Source organism: Muntiacus reevesi, chromosome X (genome assembly GCF_963930625.1).
Source record: "Muntiacus reevesi chromosome X, mMunRee1.1, whole genome shotgun sequence".
Taxonomy (NCBI): Eukaryota; Metazoa; Chordata; class Mammalia; order Artiodactyla; family Cervidae; genus Muntiacus; species Muntiacus reevesi.
In genome coordinates, this window is record NC_089271.1 from 30,679,388 (window position 1) to 30,701,852 (window position 22,465).

The 22,465-nt window shown below is 36.7% G+C and overlaps 1 protein-coding gene across 2 annotated transcripts in view; it reads right to left on the bottom strand.

The window, feature by feature from the left end:
• Positions 1-22,465, bottom strand: part of DMD (dystrophin) — a 2,163,935-nt gene that overhangs the window by 663,847 nt on the left and 1,477,623 nt on the right. For both annotated transcript variants that reach the window (XM_065915496.1, XM_065915495.1), the window contains one exon: positions 19,760-19,992. In XM_065915496.1, coding sequence (XP_065771568.1) covers positions 19,760-19,992 — 233 coding nt within the window. The remainder of the gene's footprint in view (positions 1-19,759; positions 19,993-22,465) is intronic.

A 22,465-nucleotide genomic window follows, 5' to 3' on the forward strand; every position in this document is an offset into this window, starting at 1 on the left:
CTTTTCTTATTAAAACCAATTTGGATTGGATTTCTATTAGTCACAATTGAAAATATTCTCATTTATGGCCAGATTTAGTCTAAAGGAATTTTTACTCATTTTATTTGATCATAAAATCTACTTCATCATACCTCAATTGCTCGTTTACTTTCTGCTTTTCTCAAATAGATTATAAAAAAACATTAACTTCAGGTTTTCTAAGAAAGGACCTATTATTCACATAATTCAGTTTGTGAAGTGTTAATATTACTTTAATTTTCTCTCTTCATCTATAGATAAGGTTACTATGTATCAAGTTTACTCTGGACAAATATTATTCTCTGACATTATGAATAATGACACTCATTTTCCTTCTTAAATTTATTATGATTTAGTCAGTAAATTATATCATAGACTATAAGGTAATTTCTAAAATCAGTCCTGTTTTCCCCGTTTGTAAGCTCAGTGACAGGTAAATGCCCATAAGCCATCCCCTAGATGTGACAGCCTCAGAGCCAACAGGTACTAACATAGATCTCATCTCTCTTAGGATTCCTTAGCTTCTCTTTCCTGCTTTCTTTCAGAATCTCTTAGCAAGCAATCTTCTAAGATTTTGAACAACAGGGTGGTAAGATAACTTGATTGAGAAAGAAATTGTATTTTGTCTTTAAATGTAAAAAACAGGTGTGTTTCCTTCTTCATTTTTAGATGGCAGGCATGGCTGTGCCCCTGAAACCTGGATTTCTTTGCCTCCAAAATGTGTTGAGCTCTTTGTTTCAGAAAACCTTGGATTTTAGAAAATGATCTAGAATGAGACTACTAGACACAGAAAAAAAAAAAGGTAGAACTGTAATATCATCTAGGAGATTTTTGCATACCCACAAGCCTCCCAAAGACTCTCAAATGATCCTGAAGAGGAAGAGGAACCCTGAAAAATGACCAAGACACTGGCTTCCTGGCTACCCTAGAAGAAAGACTTGGAGGTGAATTTTATTTGGCTTAGGAAAAACAAAGATGAATTACACTGCTTATATATCTGGAGTTGAGAATTCAGATGAGTTTTATCTGTAAGGCTACAAAGGATTATTTTAGGAAACTTTCAGGTCAATGCTCAAAGTCAAATAAATTCATTCTTAAAGGTAAAATTTAAGAATGTGCTAGCATGACTTGATAGTCTTAGTATTTAGGGGCAAGTAAATGATTTCCTAATAGGAAAACTATAATTGACTACAGACTTTCTGATGGGAAAGAAAATTGCATCTCAGCTTTAGTGAATTTGTAAATCAGTTATCTAATCTATTCCTTTAAAGAATTATAGGCCACCTGATCCTGATGACAAAATAAAAATAACACTGAGCAAAAAAAAAAAAAAAAAAAGGCGAACTAAAATATGGCTTTAGAATGGAATTATACCTTAAAAAACAAAAACAAAAAACGATGGGAGGTGGAAAAATACCGGTGAGTTTCATCATCACGTACAATAAACTGCCACATAATTAGAGGTGTTTGAAGTAAGTAGGTATGTACTGAGAAGCCAAAAATAACTAAATGATCAAAAAATATCCCTCACCCACCTTTCCAAATGCTTAAAATTACAACTGCTTTATTTCTTTTTGAAGGAAAAGATATGACACATTTTTTATGTCTAAACAATTGGATAAGAGGTTTAATATACAAGGTTAAAAGTAGGTCTGATGCCATTTGGAAGTTGGTCAAAGAAAGGATATTTCTAAGCAATTTAAAACAAATTAACTTTTAGTTTGAAACCGAAGCTTTAAGGGTCAGAGAAAGAAGAGAAATTAGGTAGAACATGCCTTCTGGTTGTTTAAAAAATACATTTAAAGAAACAAAGTCTAGGAAAATATCTGAGGCTGCCACTTTGCTTTCTGTTGAAAAAGTAGTTTTCTATTTAGTAAAGAAGAGTTAAAGAAAATAAATGAGAGAGGCCTTTATATTAACTAAGTCTGCTTAATCTTTCATATCATATGATAACTTCTCTTGAGGGGACAATTAATAATACAATCAGAAGTACCAAGGGTACTTAATAATAGACCCAGCAACAACCGACATCTGACACATTGAGGAACTGTAGTCACTAAACTTTGTGCATACCTACCATTTAAAAAATTGTGACCCACCCACCCATACTAAACTATATTTATTCAAAATGTTATACTTTATTAATATATATTTTAGAAAACACGAAGTATTAACTTTATATGAATGAGAATAAATATAAATAGAATTAGGCTCTTATGCATTCTCATTGCAGATTTCTGTAACTGAACACTCAAAGAAAGAGACAAAGCTTTCCATTCCAAACAAAATGTGGAAAGCATGTGATTTTTGTCTTTTAGATTTTATATGCTGCTACTAAGTCGCTTCAGTCATGTCCAGCTCTGTACGACCGCATAGACAGTAGCCCACATAGACAGTAGCCCACCAGGCTCCCCAGTCCCTGGGATTCTCCAGGCAAGAACACTGGAGTGGGTTGCCATTTCTTTCTCCAGTGCATGAAAGTGAAAGTGAAAGTGAAGTTGCTCAGTTATATCCGACTCTTAGAGATCCCATGGACTGCAGCCTACCAGGCTCCTCTGTCCATGGAAGTTTCCAGGCAAGAGTACTGGAGTGGGTTGCCATGACCTTCTCCGTAGATTTTATATTGGAAAATGCTAAAATGTATATAGGCATTTTAATGCCTTTAAATACTACCTTGTATTGTGTGTTTCTCTTTAAAATCTCCTGCATATTTTAATAAATAATATTTTAAAGATAATTATATGTAATATATAAATATATTTTATACACAACATTAATTTTACAGAATACTGTGCTAATTTATTTCCCTCAGATATTTATTCGGGAGAATGCCTAGCTCCCTGGTAGGTATATAATTATTGTTATTGTTGTTTCTTAGTTACTAAATCATTCCAACTGTTTTGTGACCCCATGGACTATAGTCCACCAGGCTCCTCTGTCCATGGGATTCTCCAGGCAAGAGTACTGAGGTGGGTTGCCATTTCCTTCTCAGAGGATCTTCCCGACCCAGGGACCGAACCCACATCTCCTGCTTGGCTGGTGGGTTCTTTACCACTGAGCTACCAAACGATTTCCCAGGCAAGAGTATTGGGATGGGCTGTCATTTCCTGCTCCAGGGAGTTATACAATAGTGAGAGGCAAAATTTCTATCCTACTAATAACTTTATACATTATAGATTTGGTGCCAAGAAGAAAGACTTTTGAAATATTAATTTGGTAAAAACAATTGTATATATAGAAATCAAGTGACTCACAATGACATGCGTATTTCTCTAAGAAAAATGAACAGTTTCTTTAACTGTGGTCCTCAAGATATTCTACACAAATGATTTGCATGGAGAAATGACAGAAAAATGCTGACCTAAATGACATTAACAATTGTGCAGGACTCATCAGTGACTTTGTTATAGTGATGTACACTGTGGATCTTTATGATAGGTAAAGTGCATGTACATTTCTCAGCTTATTTGACTTTTTCATGGCGAATATCTATTAACATATGATGGATCTAGTGTTCAGAAAACAGCTGGGAAAATGTTGAGATATTGTCTCACTTAGGAATAACAGTATATTTGCTGGTCAAAATTTTAACACTAATCATCTTTTTTTTTTTTTTTTAACAGCATCACAATTGATTAGGAAAGGCAAGAGTGGTTGTTCTTGCTGGAGCATGGGCTGAGAAAGAAGATAAAAAAGTCTATGCACTTGTGTCCTAGGATAGCGCTGCAACGAAGTGAGCCTGGATGGCCAAGTGAACACTGGGGCTTGCAATGAAAGGTCAAGACCAATTAAAGAAGTTATGTTATGAAAAGGGCAATGCAGACAAGGAGGAAGACCTTGATATTTTTAAAATAAATTTTATATTAAATAGGCCCTAATTTTTGTTTTCTTGTTAGAGCATCATGCTAGAACAGGTAATCTTTTAACTGTTTTCATTTTTCCTTGAACTGCATGAGTGTATGTGGGTTTTAATTATTCAGAACATGAAAACTGATGATGTATATTGATGCTAATGGACTGCTTCAGAATTTTTCAGGCTATTAAAGCTGTTATGAAAGTGTCTTCTTTCTCCTCCAATTTTAAAAACATTTGGAGGCAGTAAAACAAATGAATGAAATAATTTTTCTTTAATTTTGTTTCCTTGATGTCTGAAATAAAGTTAAACAAAGAGCCCTATATATGCTGTCTACAAGAGACCCACCTCAAAACAAGGGACACATACAGACTCAAAGTGAAGGGCTGGAAAAAAATATTTCACGCAAACGGAGACCAAAAGAAAGCAGGAGTCGCAATACTCATATCAGATAAAATAGACTTTCAAATAAAGGATGTGAAAAGAGACAAAGAAGGTCACTACATAATGATCAAAGGATCAATCCAAGAAGAAGATATAACAATTATAAATATATATGCACCCAACATAGGAGCACCGCAATATGTACGGCAAACACTAACGAGTATGAAAGAGGAAATTAATAGTAACACAATAATAGTGGGAGACTTTAATACCCCACTCACAACCATGGATAGATCAACTAAACAGAAAATCAACAAGGAAACACAAACCTTAAATGATACAATGGACCAGCTAGACCTAATTGATATCTATAGGACATTTCACCCCAAAACAATCAACTTCACCTTTTTCTCAAGTGCACACGGAACCTTCTCCAGAATAGATCACATCCTGGGCCATAAATCTGGTCTTGGAAAATTCAAAAAAATTGAAATCATTCCAGTCATCTTTTCTGACCACAGTGCAGTAAGATTAGATCTCAATTACAGGAAAAAAATTGTTAAAAATTCCAACATATGGAGGCTAAATAACACGCTTCTGAATAACCAACAAATCATAGAAGAAATCAAAAAAGAAATCAAAGTATGTATAGAAATAAATGAAAATGAAAACACAACAACCCAAAACCTATGGGACACTGTAAAAGCAGTGCTAAGGGGGAGGTTCATAGCATTACAGGCACACATCAAGAAACAAGAAAAAAGCCAAATAAATAACCTAACTCTACACCTAAAACAATTAGAGAAGGAAGAAATGAAGAACCCCAGGGTTAGCAGAAGGAAAGAAATCTTAAAAATTAGGGCAGAAATAAATGCAAAAGAAACTAAAGAGACCATAGCAAAAATCAACAAAGCTAAAAGCTGGTTTTTTGAAAAAATAAACAAAATTGACAAACCATTAGCAAGACTCATTAAGAAACAAAGAGAGAAGAACCAAATTAACAAAATAAGAAATGAAAAGGGTGAGATCACAACAGACAACACTGAAATACAAAGGATCATAAGAGACTACTACCAGCAGCTCTATGCCAATAAAATGGACAACTTGGATGAAATGGACAAATTCTTAGAAAAGTGTTTGAGTGTTTTTGAACAGCACTGTCCAATAGTCAGAGAAGGCAATGGCACCCCACTCCAGTACTCTTGCCTGGAAAATCCCATGGATGGAGGAGCCTGGTAGGCTGCAGTCCATGGGGTTGCTGGGAGTCGGACATGACTGAGGGATTTCACTTTCACTTTCATGCATTGGAGCAGGAAATGGCAACCCACTCCAGTATTCTTGCCTGAAGAATCCCAGGGATGGGGGAGCCTGGTGGGCTGCCGTCTATGGGGTCACACAGAGTCGGACACGACTGAAGCGACTTAGCAGCAGCAGCAGCAGTCCGACAGTACTTTCTGCGGTGATGGAAATGTTTTCCATCTGCACTGTCTAATATGGTAGTCACTAGTCACATGTGGCTACTGAGCATTTGAAATGTGGCCAGTGCAACTAAAGAACTGACTTCAAAATTTAATTAACTGAAATTTAAATAGCCACATATGATTAGTGTATTGAACACTGCAGATTTAGAGAATTATAGACAACACATTTGGTTAGTTAGGAAGTTACACCTTGAGAATAGGACATACAAACACAATGCATTTCCATTTTTCACTTAATTTACATTGTTTTCAGTGATCTTTGTACAGCATGGTTGTAGAGTAAAATAAGTGCTGTCTACTACTAAACATTCATCCAAGGGTTATTCTTTCATTCACACCTCCATACCATCTGCAAAGAAAGAACTAAGAAGACAAGAGAAAAATTACATAATTTTTTTTAGCTAATTAAAAGCTATTTAAGTCTAGGGACTTCCTTGGTGTTCCAGTGGCTAAGAGTCTACACTCCCAATGCAGGGGGCCCAGGTTTAACCTCTGGTCAGGAGCCTTAGTCCCGTATGCCACAATTAAAGATCTTGCATGCCACAACGAAGATCAAAGATTCCACAACTAATTAATTTTTTAAAAAGCTACTTAAGTTTAAAGTAGAGAAATATGCTTTAGTTAAGAACATACTATCAGACATAGGCCTTCCCTGGTGGCTCAGATGGTAAAGAATCTGCCTGCAATGCAGGAGACCCAGGTTCGATCCCTGGGTCAGGAAGGTCCCCTGGAGAAGGAAATGGCAATCCACTCCAGTATTCTTGCCTGGAGAACCCATAGACAGGATAGCCTATTGGGCTATATAGTCCACGGGATTGCAAAAAGTCAGAAGGGACTGAGCTACTTTCACTTTCACTTCACTTTCATCAGACATAACCACTTGCTGACCAAATATCCATTCTTTTTTTTAACTGAAAAATCCAAATTTTGTTCAGAATGGCAGGGTTTTAGGATTAGGTCACCAGTTTTCCTCTGAATGGAAAATAAAGAAACTCAACTACTTATTTAAAATACTCTATCCTCCCAGAATCACTTACAGCTAGGAGCAGTCATGTGACACTTTGCTGTAGTCTAAGTAGACCTCTTCTATGTGAGGCTGTTAGAAAAGCTTTTGCTTTCCTTTTAAGTAAGAGCTGACATACCTGGGCACATGCATTTACTCTCCCCACTTTCCCCTTTTCCTCGTTAAGTCAAAGATATAGTGATTAGTGGCAAGGGGGGCACCTTGAGATCACAGGAAGGAGTGAAAGTCAAACATTTAGGATGGCTGGGATGGCTCAAGGAAGAGTTGGGACACAGGAGTTTGTGGCTGTTGGACTTACCCTGGAATGCATAATTCTGAAGGTCTTGCTTGGTAAGAAAAACAAACAAAAAAACCTCCTAGCTGGATAAGCTACTGTTAAGAGGATTTTGTCATATGCAGCCAAACACAATCTGAACAATATTAATTGGGAAAAATATGGTCCTTTAGTTCCTAAAATTCTTAGAGTCTAAAACTATAATTGTTTTTACTTGATGTGGCAAATTTAATTCCCAGGAGTCTTTCATCCATCACTGACCAAAAACAGACATAAATCACACTGCATTTAAAAAATAAAATAAACATAAATATGCAAATGGCTCTATAACAGATTGTTATATTCCAAATGCTAAATAAAACTAGTCATCCATGAAGATAAAGTAAATCAACAATATTTATAAAACACCACGTATGCCCTTAGCTACTACAGCAAATAGAATAGTATGCCTGTCTTTAAGGGAATTTAAATTCATTTCAAGGGCTAGAATAAAAGAATATAAAAAGTCAAATGACAATAAATGTTTATAAGCGAGGTTCAAGACAACAGAAGCAGCTTTACAAAAAACATATACTTAAATGGCAAAATAATATTATAGTCAATCACTGATTAAAAAGACCAATACAGATTGGAGCTATCAAAACAAATTTCACTGAGAAGGCAGGGCAAGACCTCAAAGGCTTTAGTGCTCTGACAAACCAGTCAACACTACATTTCTAATCATTATAATCAACTTTAAGGAGTATGAAGGAACCTTAAGTCATTGATGTGGTTACTTCATAATTGGATTTGATTAGAATTCACACCTTGAAATGGCTGCACAGTTCTCATCTAAAAAGTTTCCTAATGCTAAAAATAAAATGCATCCTCCTTTTGATTTAGAGGACAATTTTACTGTAAAATCTCCTTATATATAGCTTCTTGCCTGCTTGCATTCTTTCCAGCTGCTATTATCTGCCCCCAATAACTGTCTCCTTCTAGTGCCTAACACCTATTATATAACTAAAAAAAAAAAAAAAATCGAACATGGGTAAGTGTGGTAAAGTGGCAGTTTGATTTTTATGTCAAATTTCTCAAAGGGCATTTATGGCTCTAAAAGTGGCAGCTTTTTATGATTTTCATATAATATGACATGACAGAAAAGCTTAGTCTCCACAGAGTTGCTACAGATTGTTTTCCCTCAGGTTTACAGGGAAAAAACATGAAGGAGTTAAGTGTAAATTATTCTCTTTTCTCCACCGTCTTAAGTAGAGATTTATCTATGCTCTTTTTGCCCCAACCCTTCCCCCTGGCTTTCATTTTCTTATTTCTAGTTGGAAGGTTTCAAAATAATCCTAGAGCTGAACAGAGATTAAATCAGTTTGGGTGGGGGGGAGGATGAAGTCTATCATTACAAAGTTTATTCTCCTGTCATAATTGAAGGGAGACTATGTCAGGTAAATCCAACTATTTCTATTCTTGAGATAAACAATATGGAAGCCATTTTTTCCTTGAATAAATCACAAGAAATATGTAGTTCTTGAGTATGATGCTACTTGTTTACACAGAATCTAAAATATAAAGATATCTGGAAGGTTTTATGAATTATTAAAATTATATTCAAAGTCATTATTATAAATCTTGTAAAGAATTAACTCCAATCACTCTAGAAATTAGAGTATCATTTTTAGTAAATGGATAAAAGATAACAGAACATGGCCACAGTTACTGCCTCTCTCTCAAAAACAATGAAGCTATGATGACCTTGGAAATTAACCAATCAGCTACCTTAGTTTATGGTTTTTCCAGTAGTCATGTATGGATGTGAGAGTTGAACTATAAAGAAAGCTGAGCACTGAAGAACTGATGCTTTTGAACTGTGGTGTTGGAGAAGACTCTTGAGAGTCCCTTGGACTGCAAGGAGATCCAACCAGTCCATCCTAAAGGAGATAAGTCCTGGGTGTTCATTGGAAGGACTGAAGCTGAAGCTGAAACTTCAATACTCTGGCCACCTCATGCGAAGAGTTGACTCATTGGAAAAGACCCTGATGCTGGGAGAGATTCGGGGCAGGAGGAGAAGGGGATGACAGAAAATGAGATGACTGAATGGCACCACCGACTCGATGAACATGAGTTGAGTAAGTAAACTCCAGGAGTTGGTGATGGATATGGAGGCCTGGCGTGCTGCGATTCACATGGTTGCAAAGAGTCGAACACAACTCAGCAACTGAACTGAAATGAACCACTCTAACATGCTGGCCTGGAAAATTCCACGGGCTGCATAGCACATGGGGTTGCAAAAAGTCGGACTTGATTAACCGACTGTCATTTCTAAGTCACTAAAGACCCAACCTACAATGGTAAACACAGAAAGTTACAAAAGCCTAAGAGAACCGACCAAAGTCAGTTATTTTCAGCTTCTACTTTTTAACACAAAATTGTTGGTCTTGTTTGATCTCACAAGACTTCCAAAAATTTGTTGGTAAGGTCAAGGTCCTTTCTTGGTTCTACCTCACTCAGTCTACACCGCAGTACCGGAGACTAGGCGCAAGCAGAAGCAAGAAAGGCACTGCGCATACCCTAGTCAGGCTGGGGACGTACCGACAGGGGGAAGTTGACTCCTAACACACTGAGGATGAGGAAAAAAAAAAAAAACGGTAAGTCCCAGTGAAGAGGTTGTAGCAGATCTTTTCACATTAGTGGACGAAGGCTCATTCCTCAAAATACTATGTTTAAAGGAAATCTACGATAAATTCAAATAATAAATTGAACATATCGCGCGCAGTGCATTCTGGTTATGCAAATTAAGGCTGAGTCCCCGCCCCCGAGATTCGCTCCCTTCCCGCCCCAGCTCTTGCGAAGCCTGCTTCCAGTCCCTTGTTACCAGGCCCCTGACTCTTGACCTGCATACAGATTTCTCAGGGTTAGGCCAGGTTGATTGTTCAGTAAGATTGATTGGTCTTTGGTTATCATAATCGTGATGGGTTTTCCAGGAGATTTTCATGGCAAATAGACGGGGAAACAATGGAAAAAGTGGCAGACTTTATTTTGGGGGGCTCCAAAATCACTGCAGAGAAATTAAAAGACGCTTACTCCTTCAAAGAAAAGCTATGTCCAACCTAGACAGCATATGAAAAAGCAGAGACATTACTTTGCCAACAAAGTCCATCTAGTCAAAGCTATGGTTTTTCCAGTAATCATATATGGATGTGAGAGTTAGACTATAAAGAAAGCTGAATGCCGAAGAACTGATGCTTTTGAACTGTGGTGTTGGAGAAGACTCTTGAGAGTCCCTTGGACTGCAAGGAGATCCAACCAGTCCATCCTAAAGGAAATCAGTCCTGAATATTCATTGGAAGGATCAATGCTGAAGCTGAAACTGCAATACTTTAGCCACCTGATGCGAAGAACTGACTCATTTGAAAAGACCCTGATGCTGGGAAAGATTGAGGGCAGGAGGAGAAGCAGACAACAGAGGATGAGATGGTTGGATGGCATCACTGACTCGATGGACATGAGTTTGAACAAGCTCCGGGAGTTGGTGATCAACAGGGAAGCCTGGCATGCTGCAGTCCATGGGGTCTCAAAGAGTCAGAAACGACTGAGAAACTGAACTGAATTGAACCTTAGTTTATGCAATTTTAAAACATTGGAGTATATCACACAAAAATAAATTTTCACCCCTAAGTTATTAAAGATTAATAAGACATCTGGAAAGAGAAGTCTAGTTTAATTGTCTTCTTTATGAGAGAGGGAGGCACATATTAAGAGGGAGAAAATAAATGATTCATTCATTCAAATATATATAAAACTGAAAACACCATATCATTTTTTTCTCTTGTGGTAATTATCACTCTCTGTTTTTTATTCTTCCCTCACAGAAGAAACACTCTAAAATTGGAGCCTAAATTATTCTTATTTTTAATCCCCAAGAGTAGATAACACTGATGTCTTTCACCAGCATGTGTTCAATAAACAATAGATGAACAAAACCAGTCTTATACTGAAAGCAATTAAAAGGTAGTCATTATATTTCTAATATAAATATAACCCACGTGACATTGCAAGTCAGAGGTTTCCAAAGTAGGAACTGAGAGAGGGAAGAAAATAGTAGTAGTATTTGTTTTCATTGCAGACTATTAAAAGTATCTACCACTTTACAGGTATTTTAGCAATATGTATGTGTGTGTACACACACACACACACACACATATATCACTGTAACCTAAGTAATTGTTTATAGAAAACTGTGGCTAAATGAACAAAAACACTAATAGTGATGTGTGATTGATGCTTTATCTCTTCTTCAATTATCTGCTAACATACACAGGAAATCAAATTTAAATTCAAACTTATTCCACTATCACTTTCCAATATCATTTTATAATATACTTTCTAACATGGGTTTTCAAAGACAATTTGTTGAATTAATGAACAGAGTAGCATGTACCTGACACTAACATTACCTAGTACTACCTTAACAGTGAGTAATAAGAATCTACTTTATAACACACTGTAACTTCAATAATAGACTTCAAGGACCCCAAATTATAAAAGTCCCCAAAGCAGGTAATAATAGTTAGTGCATAATAACATTATGCAGCTTTCAAAAAGATTCAGAGATACTGAATTACTTATATAGCTTTCTTAGAGAAGAGAAAAGATCCCGGATTTTAGGTATTTTTATGAAAAAACAAAAGCCATTTCATATAAAGGAATCCCTATCTAAACCCAAGCAAGAAAATTTATAAATACAATTCACTATTTAAAAACAGTGACAAACATAAACTTCCTTATCAGAATCCCAATGGTATTTCATTGAAAACACAATATATTGGCTTTTAACAGAAGTTATGTAAATATCATGGTTCAGTTTTACTTGACAAGGTTTTGACAGAAAATTTTATAGTGAACTGAATTGAAATGTAGTAAGATTTGCATTTCCATTCACAGACACTGAAATATGTGGTTTGGTAAAGCTCATGTTTATCATTAAGCGAAAAAAAAGTGTATATCATTTTCCATAAAAAAAGGTCATTATAGTATTTTAAAAAATGGATTTTTTTTTTGTGTTTGCAACTCTTTGACTTTTGTATATTATGGGAGTTAATTTTGCCATGATCTGAGAGTATAAGCCATACTACTGACGACATATCTTAATGATCTTCAGCGAAGATAACAGTGAATTTGGCTCTCATGAGGTAAGGAAAGAAAACTGCATGTAGAATAGTGATCCACAGCTTTCTACAGGAGACATGCACATTTTTCAGAAGATAATTGTAGTACAAATTTGCAAATATCTTCAGCCATAGTGCCACATTATTTTCTATAGAATGCAACACATCTTCTACATATAGAAAGACAGCAAACTCTGGTATAGTGTTTCTTAAACAAGGTTGTGCAGAAAAGAACAGATGAGATGATGAGCACTGGATGGTTGTTTGAGAAAAGATAAAAACAGAATAATTAATCTCCTCAAACTAAGATGACTGTCATCTAACTTTTGAAATCTATTGGATACCCATGGAAATAAACTGTTTGTTGTTCTTTTATTTTAGTGGAGAAATGAGGAGATGTTTAAGAAGAGGTAGGCCCATGGAAAAAGAAGAAACATCTATTCCCAAGAGGTCTGTATTTACATTAGGGCATCAGCTTCCCTGGTGGCTCAGATGGTTAAACATCTGACCGCAATGTGGGAGACCCAGGTTCAATCCCTGGGTTGGGAAGATCCCCTGGAGAAGGAAATGGCAATCCACTCCAGTACTCTTGCCTGGAGAATCCCATGGACAGAGAAGCCTGGTGGGCTACAGTCTATGGGGTTGCAAACAGTCGGGCATGACTGAGTGACTTCACATCTATATTCATGAAGTGACTGCATACCAAGTTACTATATTATCTGTAACCTTTCTCATTTGTTGAATAAGGGAAACTATTTGTAATACCTACTTTTCTTCTATGCTCATGGCAATAGAATAATACCAAGAACTATTCTGTTTTTAGTTTAAACAATTGATGCCATTCTCCCCCAACTCCCACAGTGTTCCACTTAATCCTTCTAAATTGACGCTAGACATGTTCTTTTGTCATCAGATTATGGTTGAATGTATTTGACAAAAATTATAATCAGAATGCTTCTGGAGCCATTCAATTGCTCTGTGTAGGTACAGCCAGAGTTGGAAAAAATAATCATAGAATTTTTATTAAAGACTCTGACCTTAACAATAAAAAAAATTAAGCACATCCAAGTAATTATTTCCCATTTAAATGTACACTGTACCCATGAAAACTGCTTATTCAATCTTTGGATAATGAAATCTCCCAGGTAGCAGTATAATGTGCAGTTAAAAATGAATCTTGAACAATGCTATTATCATCTTGTCCAGATTGGTCAATTTGTCTCAACCCCAACCTGGAGAGGTCTTATTAGAGGACAAAACTCTTTGCCTATACAATTCTTTATTCAATACAAGTGCCTGTGGTTCAGATTTAGTGGTGAATTACCCTGAACACCTGGCCAAAATGACTTGAAAAAAGACTATAATTTATTTAGTGCAGGTAAACGACACTAGTAGAAAACATAATGATATCTCATGGCCACGTAAATCCTATCTGTTGATAACAATCCAATTATCTATTCACTGCCTCGACCTCTGCCCAGATTTTCCATTCACAATTCTAGCTCCCCAACCTCTCTCTCTCCTCCTTACCTTCCATCCCTTCTATTTCTCCTTTCTTATCTTTTTCCTTCCTTCCTTCCCGCTTCCCTTCCCTTCTCCCTTTCTCTCTTTCCCTCTTCTCTTTCTTTCCTTATTTCCTCCCCTTCCTCTGACTCTTCCCCAATTTCCCTTCCTTAAGGGTCATATTTAATCATCACTTTCAGAGAAAAACTCTAGACGTATTTTCTCCTTCACTGGATATATTATGTCAGTAAAAGAAAACTGTGAATAATTGTCAAAACAATTTTACTTCAGAGCGATTTTACTTAAACATGTGATGAAATAGGAAAAACATATTTTATCAGATTTCTCCGACACTAAACTATCCATTACAAATCATCCTCTGCTATAAATTCCCAATTTTAGAAAATAAACTTAGAGCTTCATGGGTGTTTTACTTTTAAAGGCTTAATTTGCATATTTCACACACATCTCTATTACTCTACAATAGTATATTTTTTACTCTAAAATTAAGCAGTCAAGTTGCTTAATATTTTAAATTGCTACATATAACACTTTTACAAAATTATAGTTGCAATTTTAACTTCCAGTTTTTGCTTAATGCAATTCACTTAGTACATATTATCTTCATTTCTAAATGGTAGCTGCCCCCAATTTTCTAAGATAATAATTTAATTAAACAATTTATGCTAAAGGAGAACAGAAGCTTAATATCAAATGTGTGATTTTTCAATTTCACGTCTAGAACTATGAAAAGCTAACTTATTCAAATGCCATCTTGTTATTCCCTTTCTGGGGATTTTCTGCATATTCCCTTTCTTCATTTTAATCACTGCATCTCTAAAGTTTGATCTGAAGTTAATAAAATCAAAATTAAGTTCTCCCAGAGTCATAAGATGTTTTGTTACATCATCTTTTCTAATTTCTGATGCTCTGCAGTTACAATTACAATCCCCAAACTCTAATCTCTATAAAAAATGAAGCTTATTTATCACATTTCATTCACATTATCCATAAAGCAATCTATGTTTTTTGAAGAACCAATTACTGAATGTGAAGGTGTCAAAATTATGTTTATAGTACTGGGGCATAAATAGTTTTATTTCAGGTCTCTATACTGCAAAGTTGAAATAAACATATTGCTTAGACTGGGGTGAGGGGGTAAATGATCTCTCCTCCAGTGTAAGGAGCTTTGGAAGGAGAGGGGTTTAAATCAATGTTCTCTGCTCTCTTTTAGCTAAGAGGTGGGGGTGTGACCTAAGCAAGGTCAGCTGGACTCCTAGGACTTTAAATTTTGAACAACTACACAGAATAAAGAGAAAAAGAGTATCACAAGGAGACTCAAGTAGAGCCTGCTAACTAAGTGCCCAGGCACACTTAGATCCCTTTTCTTTTTCTGGGTCCTCTTCCACTGTTTTTGTTCAGTTGCTAAGTCCTGTCCAACTCTTTTGCAACCCCATGGACTGTAACCCACCAGGCTCCTCTGTCCATGGGATTTCCCAAGCAAGAATACTGGAGTGGGTTGCCATTTCCCTCTCCATGGGATCTTCCTGACCCAGGGACTGAACCCACATCTCCTACATTGGCAGGTGGGTTCTTTACCACTGAGCCACCAGGGAAGCCCCATCTCTTCCCACTGCCTTCGTGCTAATTAGAGAAAGTTTACTTTCTGCTTGATTTAATCAGAGGATGTTTCTGTTGCTTGCATGGAGAGAAACCTAACTATCAATAATATGCAAGTAAACTACATTTGATGCTTTTATCAATACTTCTTTGTTTAAAGTTCCTTAAGGGTTGCCACCACCTGTGGGCCATAATCAGAACTCCTTAGTCAATAGTGTAATAGTTGTGTAGGATGGCTTATTTTATAGCAGATTAATGAATTAAACTGTATAAATTTGTAATAGATAAAATATCCAATCACTACATTGTACACCTGAAACTACTGTAATATTACATATCAATAAAAAAAAAATCCTCTCTGTAGTCTGGTAAGGAAGAATCCCCATATTTTAGCTCTACCCTTCTGTATGCAACATCAGTTCCCTCCTCATCCCCTTAGTTCCAGCCAGATGGAATCATACTTTCTATAACACTGCACTGTTTACCTCAGTGAAAAGCACTTGGCCTCTGTCATTTAATCTACCTGGTTAATTCCAACTTGTTCCTGAACACTTAGCTTAGGTTTTATCTTCAAGAAGCTTTTTCTGACATCCATCCTCCTCCCTGGCTTAGTTAGATGTCCCTGCCATGAAGTTAGTCCCTGGTGCATCACCCGAGGATATCCGGGGAAGCAGAAAACTGTGGTGATTAAGGATGGGGATTCTGGGACCAGACTGCCTGAGTTCAAATCTCACTGTTGTCTTTTTACTCTGTGTCCGTGGGCAAGTTACCTCTTAAAATATTTATTTATTTATTTGACTGCATCAGGTGTTAGCTCCATCATTCAGGGATCTTTCATTGTTGCACATGGATTGTCTAGTTGCAACACACAGGTTCAGTTGCTCCACAGCACGTGAGACCTTAGTTCCCCAACCAGGAATTGAACTTTCATCCCCTGCACTGCTAGGCAGATTCTTTTTCTTTTTTTTTTTAATTTTATTATTTCTATTTGGCTTCACCAGGTCTTAGTCAGAGCATGTGGGATCTAGTTCCCCAGCCAGGGACTGAACCCAGCCCCTTTGAATTGACAGCACAGAGTCTTAGCCACTGGACCACCAGGGAAGCCCTGTGGGTAAGTTGCTTTAGTGTAAGTCTCACAGTATTGTTGTAAACACAAGAGCTTCCTTGGCGGCTCAGATGGTAAAGAATCTGCCTACAATGTGGGAGACCTGGGTTGACCCCTGGGTTGGGAAGATCCCCTGGAGGAGGACATGGCCACCCACTCCAGTATATTCTTGCCTGGAGAGTCCCCATGGACAGAGGAACCTGGCAGGCTAGTCCATGAGGTTGCAAAGAGCCGGACATGACCGAGTGACTAAGCCCACACATAGCATAGACAAAGTACTTAGAAAAGTGGCTGGGACATCATTAATGCTAAACATGTGCTAAAATTTATTTCTATCAGAGTGCTGTCAATGCTTTCCCCCTCCCTCATCTTCTTTAATCTATGCATTCCTATCTTGTCCAACTCTGTATTGCCCAGGCAGTAAGTAGTAACTCAATATAAACTTACTATAAGAATATACGAATAAATAGACAGAGAGTGTTTTACAGTTTATAAAGCACTTGTGGGATACTGCCTCATGTCTTATACCTCATACAGGAAAGTTAGAATTTCTTTATTTAAAACTCCATATAGAGGAAATACTTATTTCTGATATCACAATAAATATTTCCCCAAACTCATCTTTTTTGTATTCCCCCCCACACAATTTGTTTAATGTTTATTTAGAGTCATTTTACTGATCATGTAGTGACTGAAGCTATACAAGGCAAGAATTGGCAAGATCTTTATAATTTGTTTTTCAATATAAGGGGAAGAAGCAGGAAAAGCATCTCTACTATTTAGCAAGGGAAGAGATATTACAGGTGTGTGTGTGTGTGTGTGTGTGTGTGTGCATGTGTGAACAAATTTAAATACAATTGACCCCTGAACAACACAGGTTTGAAGTGTGCAGGTCCAATTACATGTTTTGTTTTGTTTTGTTTTAAATTAGCAGAGTTGACCCTCCCTATCTGCCAACTATAGGACTTGAGCATCTGCAGATTTTGGTGGATTTCAGAAGCAATCTCCCATTGGATTGACAACTGTACTGACTTTCTGTGACCCCAGACATGGCACTTGAACTTCCCTGAATTACTTTTGGACCTGTAAATTAAAGACCATCACTTTGAAGAGGCATCAAACATTTCACAAGACAGTGTATACTACCTTTCCCACTCTAGTATCTACTGGCTTTCAAAGGAGGCTGTAATGTCATGAACACAATGGGGTCCAGGTGTGGAAATGAGCTCTTATTTTCATGTAATATTATTATATGACATACAGCACAAAGGTCATGAACAGGCAGATTAACATAGCTTGCTTAGAATCTAATAGTAATCACTAATATTAGTTGAATAGTTTCAGTGATCAAGGCAAGGTGGGAGGCATTTCCATGTACAACCCAATTGCATCCTCATGATCTCCTATAAGGAAGATAGCATCATTATCTACATTGTATAGACAGATGACGTCAGGTTCAGAGAGGTTGAATAACTCACCCAAGGTCACGCAGCTGTAGTAGAGGAGCCAAGCTCTAAACTTAGGCAATCTAATTTCAAAGCCCTTGTTTTAAACATTATAACACACTGCCTCCTCTGGTTAGGGAGAGTTCCAGAAGTACTGGTATAATTCAATATGATACTGTGAAAGAATGTACCTCTTGTTTCTGTATGTAATGTGCATGTGTGCTCAGTTACTCAGTCATGTCTGATTCTTCGCAACTCCATGGACTGTAGTCCATCAGGCTCCTCTGTCCATGGGGTTATCCAGGCAAGAATACTGGAGTGGATTGCCTTTCCTTCTCCAGGGGATCTTCCCAACTCAGGGATTGAACCTGAGTCTCCTGCATTGGCATGCAGATTCTTTACCACTGAGCTACCAGGGAAGCCCTCTGTATATATCAGCGCACTGCAACTGTAAAATGCTTAGCATTGCATCTGACACAGACAAATGCACATGCATCACCAAATGGCAGCCACATTTACAGTTAATACTGGAAGGCACTATACATAGTAAGGACACAGACTTAGAAACCAGACAGACTTGGATTTGAATCTTTGTTCTGCTACTTATTAGGAGTGTGATGTCTATGAGTTTCATTTGCTTTTTGGGAAAACTTTGACTAATGATACTTGCCATAAAGTAGTAATAAAACCAACTATACATTTATATAAATATATAGCTAACTATATACATGTTTACATATCTTTATATTCACACATTACCAACACGACATGATGTATGTGAATGTGAATTCTTTGAGCCTTGCTCTCAGAAGAGGAAACCAAGATCCAGAGAATGGTTTGACTACAATCATGCCACTTGCAAATGACAAAGAAAAGACCACTGAATTCAGGTCTTCTGAGTCTAAGATTAAGATACTTTAAATGCAGGTTGCTTACTATTAAATAATTTGCATTCTTACTGAATTGCTGAAGTTCATTTTAAAAAGAAATCTAAAAAAAAAAAGAAAGAAATCTGTCTTCCCCTACTTCCTGTTTTTTCAAAAAGTAGCTCTGTAAAGTTGTACTAAACAACTTTAGTACAATTTATTACTTCTTCAGAATAATGACTGGAAAAATCATTTACAAGTGAAAAGCTATAGCATATAAACCTTTCAAAAGTACTTTTCTTATTCATTCAGAAATATAAGACATACAGTATATTTCTTCTAGCTAGGTAAATCATATTTATTTCAGTGTATTCTTATGCCTCTCATTGATGTCATAATTTTGCAGAGCGGATTGCAATGAGGCTGAGAAATGCAGTCTCTGCATTAAAAAACATGTTTGAGCATAGCATTAAATAAATATGAATATTAAGATCTATGTTATTTAAAAATGCATTATGTTTTGTTACTTTTCTTGTTTGTAGCTTATTTTCAATTATCCTTTTTTTAATTATCCAATTATCACTGGAGGAGGAAAATTGGCATGGACAACTCAGAAGACTGAATAAACAGTTCCCAGATTATTATATTTAATTCTGGAATATATTTTGGCTGCAGAGTACCAAAACAAACAGTTTAAATGTAAATAGCTCAAATGAGGTAGTTATTTGATGTAAAATAGATTTTTAAAATACTAGCTGTTTAGTGAATTTCATTAAGTCAGCTATACTTTAAGGGTTATGATTTTTACTCCCAGTATTCCCGTGCAGTTTATGGCTGTTTTAGACAACTGCATTAATTTGTTTCCTTGATCATACTTGGACTGAACAGAGTAAACAGAGGAGTGTGTTGGCTGATGGAAAAAAGCTGCATAAAAACTGGTGGGAAATGGTCTAGGAGAGTTAAGCGACTTGTGGAAAGTCTTCACTTTCAAGACAAACCTCTGCCAACTGTGATCTGTTTTCCCCCATACCTTCTGCTTGATGATCATCTCCTTGATGTCTTCAAGATCACCCACCATCACCCTCTGTGCTTTCAGAACTCGATCGAGCAGAGACAGCCAGTCGGTAAGTTCTGTCCAAGCCCGGTTGAAATCTGCCAGTGCAGGGACCTCCAACAGCAAGGAAGATGGCATTTCTAGTTTGGAGACAGCGGTTTCCTTGGCAACCACAGGTTGTGTCACCAGAGCAACAGTCTGACTAGGAGCTAAATTTTTTTTTAAAAAAAAGAAAAAGAAATATTAGAAACACAAGATAAGAAGCCAATTTCAATAAAAATAAAACTGATGTAAGGGCAACAATTTCAGCCGAAGTATTATTTATGGCATGTGTTTTTCTTCTAACCATATGGGTACTTTAGATAGTACTGCATGATTGAAAAATTCAAAGATCCCAACTTTTCATTAATAAACATTTAACAGTCTTTCAAAATGGTTTTGATTATCCTCATGGCTGAGCAATTAATTTAATTTAAAAAGTCCTTCTCAATGACAATTATACAGGTTGTGGAACTGGTAAAGAAAAATAGAAACTATTCAGACTGTGCCATGTGAATAAGTTTTACCTTTTTTTTTTTTAATCAAGAGGGAAAAAAAAAGTAAAGATTGGATAAGATCTTATTTCAAACTTACGATTTCCCTGAATAGGAAGTAAATTACTTTGGTGGTGGACTCTAGAGAAATCAAAGCCAATGAAATGTTCTTGTCTTTACTCTGTATCTTATATTGGGAGCATCTTATATATGTTTTTTTTTTTCCTTTGCTTTCAGATAGGTAATAAAGTGGCTAGCAGTGAAGAAAATCTGAGCTAGTTATTTTTGAAAAATCAGAACTAGTAAAGTTTTTCCATTAGGATAATGAAACATGGTTTCAAAGTTACTAAGAAATATTAAATTAATATGAATAGTGATGAACACTGTAGAGTAAGGTAGCATATGGTAATAGCTAAGATCTGAAGTTCCAGAGTAAAACCCCCCTGGGAGAGAATACTTCTCTCTGTCTTAAGAACTCTGTGACCCTGGTTAAGTTACCAAACTTTTGTAAATTTCAAGTTTTCTCTTCAGCAAGTAAGGATAATGATAGGGTTAACGTCATAGGGGCAACTGTGTAGATTCAATGACTAATACAGGAAATGCACATAGCACAATACCAGGAAAATAAAAGGAAAAATATTAGCACAGTTCCTGACACTAGTAGGTAATAGTGTTAGGTATTACTATATATATATATGTATATATATATATGTGTGTGTGTGTGTGTGTGTGTGTGTGTTAAATAAGAAGCAGAATGATAAACAAATATGGTAAGAAGTTAGAGATAAGGGATTGAAATTTATAAAATATTTGGGGAAAAACTCAGCCAAAGGCCTGGTATAGCCCTATATGTACTGAAGGACTGAATTTGCTGGTGCGAACTGATACTAAATATCAACAAACAGCTGGATTATCGCAGGTGAGTGATGAAGGATAAGGAGTGTCACATTGAGTTCATAGGCAATGCCTTCTGGAGCCTGATACACCCAGGAGACTGGTAGTGAAGAAAAAGTGCCTGTGTAGTTCAGAAGGAAAGTTTTGAAGTAAAGCTGCAAAACACGGCATCTCAGTGGGAAATCTAGGAGGTATGGACAACAAGGCAATTGTTCTAGAGGCATGAAGAAAATGTGCCATATGGCATTCCATTCTGACCTGACCATAAATGACTTTTCATGGTTATATCACTTTCAGCTTTTTAAGCTTGTCTTTTTGTTAGAGAAGATGATGAAATGAATGGAGGCGTGTCTCCTATCTCTCAAGATTCTTGGGGAGAACAAGAGGTTCCTACAGGTGGAAGAAGTAATCTTGAACAAGGCAGAAAGAAAAAAAAAAGTGAGGTGACAGAATAAAAAACTAATGCCAAGATTGGGACTTCGCTGGAGGTTTGGTAGTTAAGACTTTGCCTTCTAGTACAGGGGGTGTGAGTTTGCTCCCTGGCTGGAGATCTGGGATCTGGAATGTCTCATGGCCAAAATGCCAGGGCACAGAACCAGAGGCGATATTGTAGAAAATTCAATAAAGACTTAAAAGAAAAGAAAACTAATGCCAAGAAGTAATGACTGAAAAGACAATGATACTGAGGAGATAGAGAAGAAATAGTTTCCCAAAGCTATCTCACTACTCTAAGCTTTTTTTCTAGAAAGAATGAAACATAATCTAAAGCAGAAATAGCATCCTGTGATTCCACAGTCTAGTAGGAGAAAGCATGGGAGCCAATAGGTTCTAAAAATCTTAAAAGGGATTCCAAGAGAAGAGCCGAATTCCTGGAGGGAACACATGGGTGAGGATGAAAAGAGAGCTAAAATATCACCATAGGAGCTAACTGTGGAATGCCTAGCTGACTAGGAAATATGGGCAGATTGTTCCTAAAATACAAAACAATAGATATTCTGGCAACACACAGTATTTTGGGGAGGACTTCAAGGTTCTGGGAGATGTCAGATGCTTTTTTTTAACTGACTTGTTGAAAAATTCACTGTCAAAAGAGAGTAGGAATGAGATTTTTTTTTCTCTAGACTTGTTTCTGACCAACAAAGAAGTAGCTTAATAAGTGGAAATGATCACGCCATCTTAAATTTCTATATAGCCAAGAATGAGAAGGCAGAGAATCAATAGACTTCAACTGTTTTCTGGAAAGCACGGTTTTTGG